Source organism: Amphibalanus amphitrite, unplaced genomic scaffold (genome assembly GCF_019059575.1).
Source record: "Amphibalanus amphitrite isolate SeventyFive unplaced genomic scaffold, NRLGWU_Aamphi_draft 000000F_arrow, whole genome shotgun sequence".
NCBI lineage: Eukaryota > Metazoa > Arthropoda > Thecostraca > Balanomorpha > Balanidae > Amphibalanus > Amphibalanus amphitrite.
In genome coordinates, this window is record NW_024881498.1 from 3,178,487 (window position 1) to 3,194,885 (window position 16,399).

The window sequence follows — 16,399 nt, forward strand, 5'->3', positions numbered from 1 at the left end:
GGAGCACCGAGACCTCCGGTGTTGTCCTGCTCTCGGCCGCAGCTGCAACAACTGCCGCGAGCGAGACCACTTTGCCGTGGTTTGCCACGAACAAGTCGAGCGTCGCCGTGTTGGCAGCCTTCCACGGACCGGTGGATCCAGCCGCGGGCGCGATCGCTCGCGCCGCGGCGGCCAACCACCTGCCGACAGCCGCCGGGGCCGCCGACTGCGATCAGCTGACGCTGACAGCGCCACCTACGCAGCTCGGCCCCGGCAGCGCAGCGCCACCTACACCAACCGCCGCCTGGTTGGGGGCTCTGGTGGCCGTCGGGTAGCGGTAGCTGGCGTCAGCGGAGACACGGATACGGACGCTGATGATCCTGAGTACGACTACTACGAAGACCACGACCACAGTGGAGATCCGGAATCGGCGGCACTCCTGAACGTATACGTATCTGACGTACGACTGAGGACCAGTTCTGTGAAGCGATCTCCTCGTGTGGAAATCGCAGTTCAGTACCGTAACGGTCAAACAGTATCGAGTGCATGGACTCCAGATACAGGCGCCGAGGTGTCAGTCATCTCTCGAAACCATGCAGAACACATCGGAGTCAATCTGGATGATCTGACTCCCTCGAAGACGACACTGTGGACAGCCGACGGACGGAAAATGCGGTGCATGGGAACGTGTGAACTAACGCTACAGCTGGGAGACGTCACACATTCGACGGAAGTGTCTGTTCTACAATCACTGCACACCCCACTCCTGGCATGGCACGACTGTGTGAAACTCGGCATTCTGCCGCCCGAGTTTCCACGGCAAATCCGACGCCTGGAAGACCGAGGACCACCATCGACGGCACCCTCGGCTCAGTCGGACCCCGCGGACAGCAAAGCAGCTCATCATCGGGGAGACAGGCCGTCACCGACTGCTGGGCCGACCGGCACACGCAGCCGCAGCGCGCCGCCAGGGAGTCTGCGTAAACACCCTGTCAGGTCCTCTCCGTCCTGTCCGGTGTCGGAAGAACGTCCTCCAGATTGGGTCCTCAAGATCAAGAAAACAAGCAGCGTCACACCCTCCATTCAAGAACGGCAGCAGCACTTTGCGGCTCTGAAGGCGGAGTTCCCAAGAGTATTCGACGTCGAATCTGAACTGCGTGAAATGGTGGGCGAGCCAATGTCCATTGAGCTCACAGAAGACGCAGTTCAATACGCACAGACCTGTGCGCGCAATATCCCCTTCAACTGGCGAGACGATGTGCGTCAGCAGCTTGACGAACTTCTGCAATTTGACGTTATTGAGGCAGTTGAACACCCGACAGAGTGGTGTCATCCGTTATGCCCGGTACCCAAGACGGACTCTGACGGCAAGACGGTTGGGTGTCGAATCACGGTAGACTTCACCAAGCTCAACCGTTTCGTGAGGCGGCCTGTGCACCCCGCCCGCACTAGGGTGTTTCATTACACTATGGTAAAATAATGTTGGTTCAAAACTCAGCCATATCGACTTTGCCCCAACTCTACCCGTAAAACTGAATCGATTGATACGCTTGAAACCCAAATTTAAGTATATTTAGGGGTCGCACACTTTTGTCACCAAAACTCGTTACACAGAGAAGGGGGCACATCCTTCCTTGGTGCGCTTGGGCAGCGCCTTCCGGTTGAGTTCCACGACTCGCAGGCCATCGTTGTTAGGGCCCTGCCGCCCTCAATAGACCGTTGCAGAGCCCTCAGATGCCAGCATAGCCCCCGCAGCCTGGTTGTGTTGGGGCCCTCAGAGGCCGTCGCTGGGCCGCCTGAAGCCAAATGGGCCCTCAGACTTGAGTTGGGTCTAGGGCCGTCACGAGGGCCCTCAGAGACCGTCGTAGAGACCCTCAGGGGCCAGTGGGGCCCCTGGAGTCCTGTGGGACCATCAGCGGTCGTCATGAGGACCCTTAGTGGTCGTTATAGGGCCCCAGGGGACAGAATTCGTCGTGAGAGCCCACAGAGATCATCGTAAGGGCCCTCAGAGGCCGTCATAGGGGCCATCAGAGGCCAGCGTGGCCCCTGGAGTCTCTGTGGGACCCTCAGCGGTCGTCACGAGGGCCCTTAGTGGCCGTTGTAGGGCCCCAGGGGACAAAGCCCTCAGGTGGGAGCCCTCAGAGATCGTCATAAAAGGGCCCTCTGAGGCCGTCGTGGGGGCCCTCAGATGCCGTCTGGAGCACCAAACGCGGCTCGGGACACTTCTAGCCGGTGTGGAGGCCCCGACTAGCATGGGGCGCTCCTGACCATAAATAGACACCCCGGATGATTCCACATCAGTGTTCGTTTCCCGATCACTGGTTTTCAGGAGAAAATGTATTGGATGGTGCGACGGGCCCCTTGTATGGATTTTGGGGGTGCAAAAAAGATATGTTTGCACCCCCATGTTTTTCGATGGGGGTGCAGCTGCACCCCCTGCACCCCCTATTCCGCCGCCACTGCCTGGCTTTCTCAACCAAATCAGTTCGCAGGAAGACTACTCATGTTACGGCCAGAAACAAAATCAGAGATGAAAAGTCGCAGAAATGCGCGACCTCTAAACATCATCAGAATGAAGTGAAATTTTACACAGAAACTTGTGAGCAGATGACATTTGAGGGGAACATCGATATGACTCGCAATAAGGCACTTTGAAAATGTGAAACACCCTAGCCCGCACGCCACACGACGCTGTGTCATCGATCGCCACTGGTGCCAAAATCTTCACCAAAATGGACTGCAAAGCCGGCTATCACCAACTTGCGCTGAGAGAGGAGGACCGTGATCTCACGTGCTTCATCACTCCCTGGGGGAGATATCGTTTCAAGCGTATGCCAATGGGAATTACGCACTCTGGTCTCTGGAGATGTCTACAACCGACGCGGCGACAGCGCGCTGGGAGACATCCCGAACACTGTGAAAGTAGTAGACGATATGCTGGCGTGGGATGACGACTATGCCGACCACCTACTGCACGTTTGGAGGCTGCTGAAGAGATGCAACGACTACAACATCACGCTGAACCCGGCGAAATGCCAGTTCGGCATGGACAGGGTCGACTTCTGTGGATTTACGATCAGCTCGGATGGCTACACCGTCGATGAGAAGAAGGTGCGCGCGGTAAAGAACTTCCCACAGCCAAGCAACATAACAGACCTCAGAGCCTTTCTTGGCCTGGTCAACCAACTGGGGTCCTTCTCCGACGAGATCGCAGTAGCCGCTGAGCCACTGCGACAGCTACTGAAGCCACGTAATGCGTGGCTATGGACCCCGGCCCACACGACAGCGTTTGAAAAAGTCAAGCAGGCTTTAGTGTCGCCGCCCGTTCTCGATTTCTACAACCCCGCACGCCGCACTGTCCTGGAGACGGATGCATCTCGTCTCGGGGGCCTGGGATTCTGCCTCCGACAGCAGGACGAGTACGGGAGGTGGAGACTGGTGCAGTGTGGATCCCGCTTTTTGACAGAAGTCGAAACCCGTTACGCGGTGATCGAACTTGAACTGCTCGCCCTCGTATGGGCATGCAAGAAAGCTGACATGTTCCTCAGAGGTATGCAAAGTTTCGAAGTTTTTCTAGATCATCGTCCTCTGATCCCGGTTTTGAACAAGAAAACGCTGCCGGAAATTGAAAACCCGCGCCTACAGCGTTTGCGGGAAAAACTCATCCCGTACAACTTCATCGCTAGCTGGAGACAGGGAAAGCTGCACTCCATCCCGGACGCCCTGTCACGGGCCCCGACCGAGCAGCCGACGGCGGATGATGAAGAAGCAGAATCCGATGTGAACCGGCAAGTCCAGGGTGTGATCAACCGTCTGACGTCCGACAAAGACGCGGCTGACGTCAGCCCGTTCAGAGACGCCACACTAGACGAGGTCCGAGCTGCAACAGCCAGTGACTCGGAACTGACCGCGTTAAAGCTCGTGATCATGAATGGCTTTCCTGATCATCGAAGCCAGCTGGAGCCGATGCTGCAGCCCTACTGGGGCTGTCGTGATCGACTGACTGTCGACGATGGCCTCATCCTGGCGGGGCAGCGGCTGGTCATCCCACAGCGTCTCCGGCGTGCGACACTGGAACGACTGCATTCCAGTCATCAAGGAATTGAGCGCACAAAACAACGAGCGCGACAGACAATATACTGGCCTCAACTCGACAAACACATCAGCGATCTCATCGGAGCCTGTCAGCAGTGTCAGCGCCACCTGCCGAGTCTGCAGAAAGAGCCGCTGATTCAGGAGCCGACGCCGACACGCGTTTTCCAGGCGGTGTCGGCCGACTACTTTACCTGGGCTGGACGGACCTATTTAGTCTATGTGGATAGACTATCTGGCTGGCCCTCTGTCTTCCATGTGAGAGAACAGGCATCAGCACGAGCCCTCACGCGAAGTCTCCGCAAAATGTTCGCAGCAACTGGCGTTCCACAAACATTGAGAACTGACGGTGGAGGTCAGTTCACAGCACGGCTGACACGCGAGTTCCTGAGGAGGTGGGGAGTGGTGCACGAAGTATCCACTCCCCACTATGCCCAATCCAACGGTCACGCTGAGGCTGCCGTTAGGAGTGTAAAACGACTCGTCAAGAAAACGACTCAGCGTGGCGATCTCGACACTGACGAGTTCGTCCAAGGCCTGCTGGAGCTCCGAAACACCCCTCGCAGCGACGGGCGCTCACCGGCGCAAATTCTATTCGGACACCCGCTGAGGTCGCAGGTGCCAGCACACCACCGAGCATTCGCGGAAAAATGGCAGAAGGCGGCGGACGCATGTGACGCCAAAGCCTCAGAACAGAAACGCCAAGTCGAGGCACACTACAACACAACAGCACGGTCACACTGGCCACTCCGCGTCGGACAACAAGTCCTGCTTCAGAACCCCATCACTAGAGTGTGGGATGGTGCTGGTACTATAACCGGCGTCGGAGCCAGACGGGACTACACCGTAAAGCTACCCAGCGGGCGGCTTCTCTGGAGGAACCGGCGCTACTTGCGACCCCAGCGCGTTCCTGCTGTCTCGTCTCCTCCATCAGCCCAAACTGCGCAGCCGCGACAGCAGCAGCGGTCAGCCATGGAGACCGCCGAGCAGCAGGCACAAGCACTGTCGCCGTCAGCCCGTGAGAGCCGAGCGCTACCAGATCTCTGCCCGGTAACACCACCGGTCACCACCGTACCCGGCGCCGCACCCGACGTCCATGAGCCGCGGCGCAGCACCCGGCAACGACAACAGACGACACGCCTCTCTGTGAGCTGGGGCGGCAAATCGTATTGCTCGATTCCCTGAAGTGCCGTGCGATTCGTTGGTACGACCATGCGAATGAATGCGTGTGCAGTTATTATATCGTTAGAAATCATGCAAATAGGCAATATTTTTTGTTAATTGCAGCCAATGGACATGTTACGCTATGGGTTTTGCGCGTCAATCTATTTGGTCATGCTCCCGAAGCACTTATTTTGGGTTATTATGACGCATTTCGATACCTGCGCCTCAAATGCGTCTCGGGGGAGGTGTTGGCTAGTTATCTGGGGGGGAGGTGTTCCATTCCCGTGTCGTGGCCGAAGCCGTGCTATTCCGGCCACTCTAACAGCCGGCGGCTATACCGGCCGACCCAGGTGACCGCCCGCCCGAGAACTGAATACAGTTGTCTGAGACACGAGTCAACTCATAGCGGCGACGCGGCTATGGAAGGTTAGGACCCTGCCCGGGCGCCACTGAACGTGACCGGAGCAAAGGGAGACGGGGGTCGGAGACAGATAAATCACCCCGCCGACAGACGCGGGGCAGACCCTGACTAGGGGTGGTGCGAAGGGGAGTGTAGGAACGGGCGCGCCGCTGGCAGGAGAGCCGAGAGGCGCGAACGGCAGTCGTCGACTGCGACGGACGGCGAGTGGAGCAGAGAGTGGGCGAGAAGTTTCCCACCCACCCTCACCTATTTAATAGATGCGACTTCGAGATTCGTCAAACCTGCATATCCTTAATCCCGACCATATACCTCGTCGTTATCACTCCGTCGGTGCGTTTTTTAGGGGCCGTCCTACCCTACAAACGAGCCGACGCGAGTGGTTTCGGCCGTGTGGACTGCGGGCCGATTGCGATCCAAACAAATAGTGGCACGCACATTGTACGCATGCACCGTGAAACTAGTGGTGAATGCGTGCAACAGCCAGCCATCCACCATTACGGTCAACTGTGTGTTGGCACCGCTCGTACATAGAGCATGAATGTGGTATAATCGTACACAGCTGCGTGGCAGGATCTCACGGTCGGCCGACCGGACACCGTCCACCGCCGGAGCGGAAACCGGATAGAGGTGCTGACCACACCACTACCGGACCCAGCCGTCCTCCCCGACAGGCCCGCTGAGTGACAGCATCCTCCCCTTCCCGGGCGGTGGGGCCGAGACGAGTGCAGTCCCACGCTGTCAGCGGGGGATATCGGCTCGGCGAGCTCAAACGGTGAGCAGGCGCAGGTCGGCGACCTCAAACAGTGAGCAGAGAAGCTCGGCGGCCAAACAAAGCTGCGTGCTTCCCCGTCCGCCGTAATCTTCGGCTGAATTGGCAGCACGCAATGCATGTATCAGAATGAAAAGATGTGACGCAATACAGTGAAGTAGCGCCACCGGCAGCCGGCCGGCGGCGCCAATGCAGTTGTGCATTGTGGAGCCGCGCGCAATGTCTGGTATGGGTCTCGACAGAGCCCGGCTCGGTCGCCTGAAAGGCTAATGACTGCCAAACCGGACTCTGAGCCAGGCCCGGGCCGGTTCCGTCACGGCGACTATCTCGTATCTTCCTTTCCAAATGATAAAAATTAATAACAATCGGATATGGCGGCGAGCCTCCGACGCTCGATGAATAGTCACATCAGCACTGCCGTGTGGCGGCCCATTGCCCATATTGCAGACGATCCAGAGTGAGAAATACGACGGATAACTGTAGCAACACGATAAAATGATCAACAGAACACGAGTTGGATGATATTCGCTGAAGGAGTCATTACATTTATACCTCGTTTTGCGGCGCGTGCTCCTGCACTCCGCGATGTCCAGGGGAGGGGGGGGCCGCCCCCCCCCCAGCTCCAAGGCCCGCGCAGTGCGCAGCTCCTGCGAGCGGCTCGGAGTCGACCGGGCGCTTATCATCGGCACGCAGCCGGCACTCCGACCGTCCCGGCAGGCTGTGCATCGTGCAGCGGCAGAGATGCAAAAAACGGCCCCAACTCAAACAAACGCCATCGTCCGGTAAGCCCAATGTGTGCAAATATGCCGTCTGCTACGCTGCGGATGACCTGATGCAAAACGCCGTAGTTTAAACGGCGATGTTTTGAGCAGGGTGGGGAAAACAAACAAAAACTCTGAGGCATCGAGACAGATGACACAACTACAGCGGCCCATCGGTGTCGCAGCTCAAACAGACGAGTCGACTCGTCATGAGCCGTGCCTCGGGCCGCTCGTTTCTGCCTGGTCACGTCTGACCAGTCCGGTGACAGAGGAACCCAGAGTGGAGGGGGGGGGGGGGCCACGAACCACCAGCTGGCCAAGGTCAACGAACGACGGCCGGCCGGCGAGCACGTCCTCTGCCGCCGGCGGCTCCATGACGCGGGGGACTGAGACCCACCGGCGGCTCCGTGGAGCAGGAACTCGGGACTCTGAACTCGGAACTCAGGAGCACGGTCCAGGGACACCTACACTCTACAGTTGCTGTCCAGCAGAGGCAATATCAGCCAGATCTGAGCGGCGACAGACCGCAGATCCGGCACACTCGGACTGCAGCTTCAACGGAGCGGAGATCCACCATATGTAGACCGGAGATCCGCCATGCACGGGCCGCAGATCCGGCTCACTAGGGCTGCAGCTCAGCGGGCCACGGATCCGTCATACACGGAGCGCAGATCCGTCATACACAGACCGGAGATTGACTGCAGCTTAATCAGACCGTCATCACGAACGAACCAAAGTCTAGTGAAACGCCGACCCGAAACTTCTCCGAATGCTTCACTGGACAGCACCACGGGCCTCTGTTGCTACCTAAGGCGTCTGCTCCACGGTTCTGCTCAGGCCACAGAGGACCAGTGTGTGGGCGTCCCACCAGGGCCGCTCCTGTCACCGTGACCATTGACGGCGCGGCCCCGAGCCGTTTTGGTCGCTATCGGTCCGCTGACGGCCGGTGCGCCGTGCACGGAGCACGGCACCGTCCGCCGTGCCGTCCGCAGCCGGCCGATCGGAGAGTTCCCGCTGCCCGCCGCCCGGCCGCAGTCCCGCTGCCCGCCGCCCGGCCCGGTCAGAGCAATCCCCGCTGCCCGCCGGCCTGGCCCGGTTGCGGAGCTCTAACGGCACGGAGTCGTTCATAACGCCGGCGGCAGTCGGACCCCGCTGTCGACAGTTGTGTGCAGCACGTGTTTGGGTACAGCGGGGGCCAATTCAGCAGGTCAGTCGGGCGGGCCTCCTGCGCCCGTACCACACCAGCTGCCAGCCCGGCGGTCACGTGCGGAGCGACCCGTGAACAGCGCACATATCGCCAGCTCGGCCGCAGTGAGTCACCGCGCTGACGAGCTCGGTGCTGCGTCTCAGAGCCGGACCGGGCGAGCCGGGAGGGGCGGCGGCTCCCCGTGCCACGTCCAGCCGCCGCCGCCCGCCGTGTGAGCTCCCCGAGCTGCGGCGCTACTGCGCTGAACGGCGGAGCGGAGCGGTGACTATAACCACAGACAGATCCTCTCCAGCCGCGGCCGGCGCCGGCGGCGGTCTGACGCCGGTCTAGCCGTCCATAGCACGGTCAGTGTCGGTCGGACGGTGAGCGGGACACTCCCGTACACTACCAGTACTGACTGTCGTGGTGACCGCACGGCCCGGCGGCAGTCTGACCGTTGGCAGGAGATTCCCCGCCCACCACTATCACTACCGTGGTGACCGCACGGTCAGCGGCAGTCGGGCGGTGACCTAACCGTCGATAGCGCGCCCCAGCGCTGCCGCTGTCCAGGCGAGGTCAGAGGACGGGCGCCGAGAGACACTGACGCCGCCGGACCGACGGCGACGACAACAGCCACAAAATAACACCTGGAGTTAGCTAAAACAGTGTCCCACTTCTGCCCCGTGCTCTACAGAAACTATCTCAGTGGCCAGTTTCTGGTGAACCTTCCCACGTCATGAGCTACAATGCAAGCGGCAAGCAAAATAAATCATACAAAAAAAAAACAGTGTCTAAACGTTGCGATCAAATTCTACACCAGCCATCCCTCTATCCTACAGCCCTCTCCCCCCCCCCCCCCTGAAAAAAAGATCAGGCACGCCGGCCGATTATGTCGTTGTACTCACGTGAGCAGCTGGGCGTTGTCGTTGGGTATGGCCGTGACCAGTTTCTCGCGCCGGTAGGCCAGGAAGCTGGTCAGCGTCTCGTCACCGTTCTCCGAGAGCGTGATCTCGTTGAACTCGGTCCACACCTCGACACCCACCAGCGCCACGAATATGTTCAGCGGCGTGTACAGCTGGCGGAGAGAGACGAACGTTAACGGGAGGACGAACAATAACGGGGGGACAGTGGTCTGAGGAGCGCCGGGCGTTAGCGGACGGACAGTGGTCTGAGGAGGGACGGGCGTTAGCGGGGGGGGGGGGGGGACCGTGGTCTGAGGAGGGACGGGCGTTAGCGGGGGCACAGTGGTCTGAGGAGGGTCGGGCGTTAGCGGGGGGACAGTGATCTGAGGAGGGTCGGGCAGTGGTCTGAGGAGGGACGGGCGTTAGCGGAGGGACAGTGGTCTGCGGAGGGTCGGGCGTTAGCGGAGGGACAACAGTCGGTAGAGAGACACCGGCTTAGCGACGGGAGGCGATTTAGTAGAGCCAGCTCGAGGATAGCATACATAGCGGTGTTATCTCTGCTCACAGAGGGATCTGAAGTCGTATTTGGTAATTTGTATAGGTACCATCATGGCTTTCGATCATGGCTCAAGTTCAAGGTTAAGTGTAAGCAACTTTTAGGGAGCCTACTTTACCACCACACCGGTGTAGCGTACTACGCCTATGAAGTAGCTCGTAATAAGTAACTGACGTTGCGCAATATGTTCCCAGCGGAATGCTTGCGAACATTGTTGAGCTTGGCAGAGCACGCCATAGTAAAGCCGCCGGCGCCAGACCGCCCTGTGGTCTCAAGTCGAGCACGGCCTGTCTCCACTCTCCAGTGACGGCGGAGTGGCACTGAGTCCGCAGTCACTGCGGCCAGTCGACCAGTCGGGCCCAGCTGAGTGGCAGCGGCACCCCGGTGACCAGTCCGCCGTCACTGCGGCCAGTCGACCAGTCGGGCCCAGCTGAGTGGCAGCGGCACCCCGGTGACCAGTCCGCCGTCACTGCGGCCAGTCGACCAGCCGGGCCCAGCTGAGTGGCAGCGGCACCCCGGTGACCAGTCCGCCGTCATCGGGCTCCGTCATAGCCCGGTCAGAGCTCACAGCTCTGCGAGAGACGGGGTCTCCGAAATCCCCCTCTCCGCCCCAGCCCGGTCCGAGCTCTGTGGACAGTGGTCCCAGGGCTCTACCCGCTCCGCTCCAGCCCGGTCCGAGCTCTGTCACCACTCTCGCCGGCCGGTCGCCGGCGCCGGCAGACCCGGAAGTCGACGAGTCACCTCATCCGCGCCCGTGAGTTGTAAACAGAGCCTTATCAAGGGTCCGTCGGAGTGATGTGGCTGCGATGACTGCTAAATGATGTTACTGGTGCGCCGTTTTTCAGAGAGCTTGCATGATTCCCCGAATACCGAGTTCCATGAATGGCGTATTGCAATCTTGCTTAGCATAATCCTTTGAACACTAGCCATGCAGCTTTGCAAATGCTATGCACGCTTGGCGAGGCTCAGGACATGAAGCCACCGCCGCGGGGACGGGTGGTCTCGTGGAGCCCGGGGCGGCTGGAAACTCCCGCTCTGAGCCCGGCGCGCCCGGCGTCCGACCGGTGTGCAGTGTGTGCGAGACCGGCGCGGTCCGACCATCGCCCGCACGCCCGGGGATCGGCCGGACCGAAGCGTTCGGGGGTGATTCGAGGGTGACGAGCGGCACTCCACACTGGTCCCCTTCGTGGACAGTACAGGGTGTCCCAGAATTACCCGGACATTTATTTTCTGGCTAAAAGTACGATTGCGCTCGATTCTAATGATATACAAGCATCATACTTTTATAAGATATCCCTTAGCTATCGAGCTTGGGGACTGTTTGCTTTTGGTGACCGGTAACGACTCGAGTCAAGTATTATCCAGAGTCAAGTAAGAGTAGTCCTTTTCCGTTTTCAGCTTAAGCCACTAATAGGCAACCATGGTGAATCAACTCCCGTTTTCAACTTTGTAAACGGACTTTCGGCATGGTTTTTGCTGGAGAGCTTCAGCAGCTCATCTGCAAGCAGTTAGAATTGAGCAAAGCGCAATTATATCAGCTAACGAAGCCAGAGAGAGCAAGAGATAAACCTGATTGACAAGCTTGGGCTCGGCCAAAAAGGGTCATGCACCAGTTGTCAAACGGGTGGTTGCTTGTCATGGACAACAAACGTCACTGATTTAGCTAAAAACTAGCTAAACGATAGATCAGGATTATCTAAAGAACATCAGTCTACTTTCCACCACTATCTTCGCAAAATTTTGGAATTTGGGGTCCCTCGCCTGAAAAATATGCGAAAACTACGGGAAAAGCAGCGAAAATCACTACAATTCATCCCAAAAATATAACGTATACAACAAAAAATTATATTGAAGCACACTTTGTGGTCTAACGAAGGTATTCTGTCATTTGAACCGCCCGAAAAAGGCGTTTGTGAACGTCAGATGGCTACAACGCCCCAACAGCAGAGACGGCCAGGCACCCGTCGAAAATCAAATTGTGAGATTTTGAGCCACCGTGCACTCATTCGGCTTGATATGATGGCCCAAAGACAACCGTTAGCACAGAGTACTACGGCGGTAATATTCTACCAGTAAAAAAACTGGATGCCGTAAACCAAATTGCCATGAACGGGTTTGTTTTGGAAACCAAATCTGTTGGAACTCAAAAGGTCCCGCCATGTTCAGACATTGAGCTTCTCCACTTCAGATGTAAAAAACGCGGCAAAAGTGGTGTAGGCAGCAATTTTTGTTTTGGGGGATAATGTCTTATGACCTGGGAACACTTTGATGTTAAGTTTATCTTATATGATCGTATTATCCTCCGGCAACAGGTCAAAGAAAACAGGCCTTCACCCAGTTTCGGGAGAGCCGTAAAACAACTGAGACCAGCAATGGCTGGCATTTTCAATCATTGTCGGCTGATCTTGTAACAAGCGTATCTATTACATGTGCTATTTCACAGCCACCCTAGTTGACTATATAGGACGATAAAAAGAAAAAAGCGCAATCATGTTTGCCTTATTTTATACGCTAATTAACAATGTCCGGGTAATTCTGGGACACCCTGTAAATGCCGAGCTCTGCCCTCGCCCGTCCGTGATGCACATAGATTAGGTGCCCCGACTGTGACCATGCCCGCTTTGAACGGCAAAGCGCCGGTAGTCAATAAATGATACCCAATCGACGGGTGCATTTTAGCGGGGCTAATTAAACATCAAAATTGGCAAACGAAACATCTACATTTCACCCACCCATATCTGACATCTGTTAGGCACAGAGCTAGAGGAAGACTGTGCCTAAAACCGTAAGACCTAGTAGGAAGACTATCTTATAATCGGCCTTCTTTGAGGAAAATGGAAGCAGTGGGCGCCACAAAGCCTCAGTAAAAAACGGCGTTGTCTCTCGGAAGCCAACTGGTACCAACTGTGTATTTGGAAGGACGGCCGGCAGTCCACGCTGTGACGTTCCCTACTGGGAAGCACAATGCCGGGACACTCAGTGGAGTGGGTCAGCAGACCCCGGTCGGCCGACTACACAGTGGAGTGGGTCAGCAGACCCCGGTCGGCCGACTACACACTCAGTGGAGGGTGCGGTCAGCAGACCCCGGTCGGCCGTCCGGACACGCAGCGGCAGCGGTACTCACCGAGTTGACGATGTTGGCGATCTGTTTCGTGCGTCGCACCGTAGCCTTGAGGTCGTCACCGTACTCGTGAAACACCTCCTGGTCGACGACCAGCACCAGCTCCAAGTACCGCGAGCGGCGGTCGGCGTTATACGGGCCGCGCGGCGCCGACACCGACCGGCGCACCTGAACGCACAGCGGCGGCACGGACAGAGTCAGGGGGAGAGGATCCGGCGCCGACACCGACCGGCGCACCTGGGCGCACAGCGACGGGACGGAGGGAGTCAGGGGGAGAGGGACCGGCGCCGACACCGACCGGCGTACCTGGGCGCAGAGCAGCACCGAAGGAAGGTGAGGGACGGACGTCAGGGCGACCACCGCACCTCGACATAGAGCGGCAAGAAGGGAGTCGGGGGGGGGGGGGGGGGGGCGCACCAGTGGGCCCAGAGCAGCGGGACGGGACGGTAACAGGCGGATGTCAAGGGTCTGGGGAAGACAGAATCAGCGGATGTCAAGGGTCTGCGAAGACAGAATCGGATCATCGGTTATCACGCCGAATAAGATCAGAAAAAATGAAGGTAGGAATAAAGGAATGAGCGGCTTGCAAGAGTGGGACAAATTATCTAATCAATGAACGATCTACATGAATGAATTAATTAATAAATTAATGAGAGCCTTCAAGAGCGGCTGATGGAGGATGGATGAACAAATGAATTAACGAATGAATGTATCGATAAGTGAATGAGCGGCTTTCCAGAGGGGCTGACGGCGCCACCCTATCCGTCCGTCGGTCGGCAGAGGGACGCTCAGACACTCACCCTGAGCGCGTGGTGGGGCGCCGCGCCGGCCGGCTGCTCGGGCGGCCCGGGCGCCCCGCAGGTGCGGTTCTGCGTCAGCTCCTCCTCCCGGTACAGGTAGTGTCGGCCGTCCGCGCCGGCCGGCGACACGAACAGCGTCCGGCGGCCGTCGAACAGGTACCCGCTGCGCGCCGGCACACCGTCAGCGCGTCATTGGACACACCGGCACACCGTCAGCGCGTCATCGGACACACCGTCAGCGCGTCATCGGACACACCAGTACACATATCAGCGCGCCATCGAACACACCGTCAGCGTGGCATCGGACACACCGGCACACCGTCAGCGCGTCATCGGACACACCGGCACACCGTCAGCACGTCATCGGACACACCGTGAGCACGTCATCGGACACACCGTCAGCACGTCATCGGACACACCGTCAGCACGTCATCGGACACACCATCACACCGTCAGCGCGTCCTCGGACACACCGGCACACCGTCAGCGCGTCATCGGACACAACGGCACACCGTCAGCGCGTCATCGGACACACCGGTACATCGTCAGCGCGTCATCGGACACACCGGCACACCGTCAGCGCGTCATCGGACACACCGGCACACCGTCAGCGCGTCATCGGACACACCGGCACACATGTCGGCGCGTCATCGGACACACCGGCACACAAGTCGGCGCGTCATCGGACACACCAGTACACCGTCAGCGCGTCATCGGACACACCGGCACACCGTCAGCACGTCATTCGAACTAGTCCCAATTACTATACACATCGGCTTCCCTGCACATGCAGACCCCCATACTATGTAGGCTTCCCTCAGCTGACGAATCGCCGACATTGATGCAGATAGTAAAGGATCAAGTGCTCACCTAATGCCATCACAGGTAGAGACGGCCGCAGAGGAGCCGTCAACATCACGAACGCGACCTGAGTAATAACAGTTCTCGTCCTCCTGAAATCAGTCGAAAGCCAATGAAAATAATACTGCACCACGCCAGGGAAAAGTGTCCGTAAATACGTGTTTTTTACGGTTATCATGCCTCGTTAAGTTTGGCTGATTTGAGGTATCGTTTTGTGGAGTTAAGCCCAGCTGGGGTTGGGAGCACAGCACAGTAGTCGGTGTCCCTACTCACGTTTAATGCCCGGGTGTCGGTGACCATGGACCCGTTGCGATGGTACCGCAGCGGGGCAGCCGCGCTCACCACATCTCTGGGGAGCGGCGAGACACAGGTCGGTGAGGGAGCAGCCGACACTCACCGGCACTCACCGGCACTCAGTGACACTCAGTGACACTCCCTTACACATCTGTCAGTCAACAGGGCGGGTGGACACGTACAGTGTATAACTCTGGGTGGTCGACTCCTCATCGCGAAATAAGGACAACACATTCAAGGCAGGCATACATGGCACAGTCGCAGACAACTCACCTATTCAACTCGAGATCTAGCAAGTAGTTGGTACCGAGGACGGGTAATCCCACTGTAATGCTTGGCACATGTCCATCCTGAAAATATGCACAAGTATACACATTACACTCACATGCAACATCATATGAGCAGAAGCTAGGAATACGATACAATGACAATTGACAAACAAATAACATTTCATTGCCCATACAATAAACTGCAGAGCAAGTATATGTCATGTCTTACAGGTGAAAATGGTTCACAACTATGCATCAACCTGATAAAGCATCATATGATGATGAGGCATAAGATGCATTGACAACAAAATGAGGTAAACAATATCTTACTGAATCTCTAGTAGATAATATCTCCCTTTTAGTCCGGCCATGGAACAGGACTGGCTTGACCACAGAAAATGACTTGAAACTTGGATCTGGAGAAGCATCTGGAAATAATTAATTACAAATGTAATGACAAGGCCATCAAACATACCATCTCTACACCACATGTGATCTACAGGATTAAACAAACTGATAACTGTCAGTAATTGAGAGTCAATCTTCATTAACAATACCTATTCAAACAACATTATTTTGCTTAAATTGGACACAAATGTATTCACCAATGCTTTCATGTCAAAAAGGAAATAGAAGCATAAACTGGCTTGAAAAACATTATTACCTGCCAAGAAAAAAATAGGCACAGCATAAGTCTAAAAAAAAAACATTATACAGCTATATCTCACCTTGAGTCCATACTTTAGAGTAGCCTGTTTGTAGCAGACAGATTAGGGGCAGCACTTTGAATGCCCCATGTGAAATCATTTGAAAATGTGCAGATTGCAGAATGCTTATCTGGTAAGCTTTTATGGATATCCTGTGTTAAATGTGTTTAAAATGCTGCTTCTGAAATCCCTGAAAATGAACAACAGGGTGAGGAGGCACATTCATACCACCTTTCAAAGTAAAAACAGGCTTCATAAAAAACATTGACATTACAATGTTTTTTAAAACATTGGAATAGTAATTAAAACATTACTATTCTTCTATTTTGATTGAAAACTTCCATTGAAGCCATCAGCTACAAATTGAAATGTTCAGGTCTCAGCTCAAATTCAACCACTGGCTGAACTGACAGTGACAGGTGACATGCCTTCTACTTAAGTTGGGCTAAGAAGTAAAAACCCTAAAAATAATCAATCAATAGCAGCTAATATCTGTGTGAAGTGTTACACAAATGAC

At 56.5% G+C, this 16,399-nt stretch overlaps 1 protein-coding gene across 1 annotated transcript in view; it reads right to left on the minus strand.

Annotated features, from left to right (window-relative positions):
* LOC122366484 (disintegrin and metalloproteinase domain-containing protein 19-like) overlaps window positions 1-16,072 on the minus strand; it is a 37,580-nt gene extending 21,508 nt beyond the window's left edge. Inside the window, exons 1-8 of the mRNA XM_043339213.1 lie at window positions 15,904-16,072; window positions 15,506-15,603; window positions 15,180-15,256; window positions 14,886-14,961; window positions 14,622-14,704; window positions 13,752-13,914; window positions 12,955-13,119; window positions 9,278-9,447 (exon numbers count right to left, since the gene is read on the minus strand). Coding sequence (XP_043195148.1) covers window positions 9,278-9,447; window positions 12,955-13,119; window positions 13,752-13,914; window positions 14,622-14,704; window positions 14,886-14,961; window positions 15,180-15,256; window positions 15,506-15,603; window positions 15,904-15,982 — 911 coding nt within the window. The 5' untranslated portion in view covers window positions 15,983-16,072. The remainder of the gene's footprint in view (window positions 1-9,277; window positions 9,448-12,954; window positions 13,120-13,751; window positions 13,915-14,621; window positions 14,705-14,885; window positions 14,962-15,179; window positions 15,257-15,505; window positions 15,604-15,903) is intronic.
* Window positions 16,073-16,399: the final 327 nt, after the last annotated feature.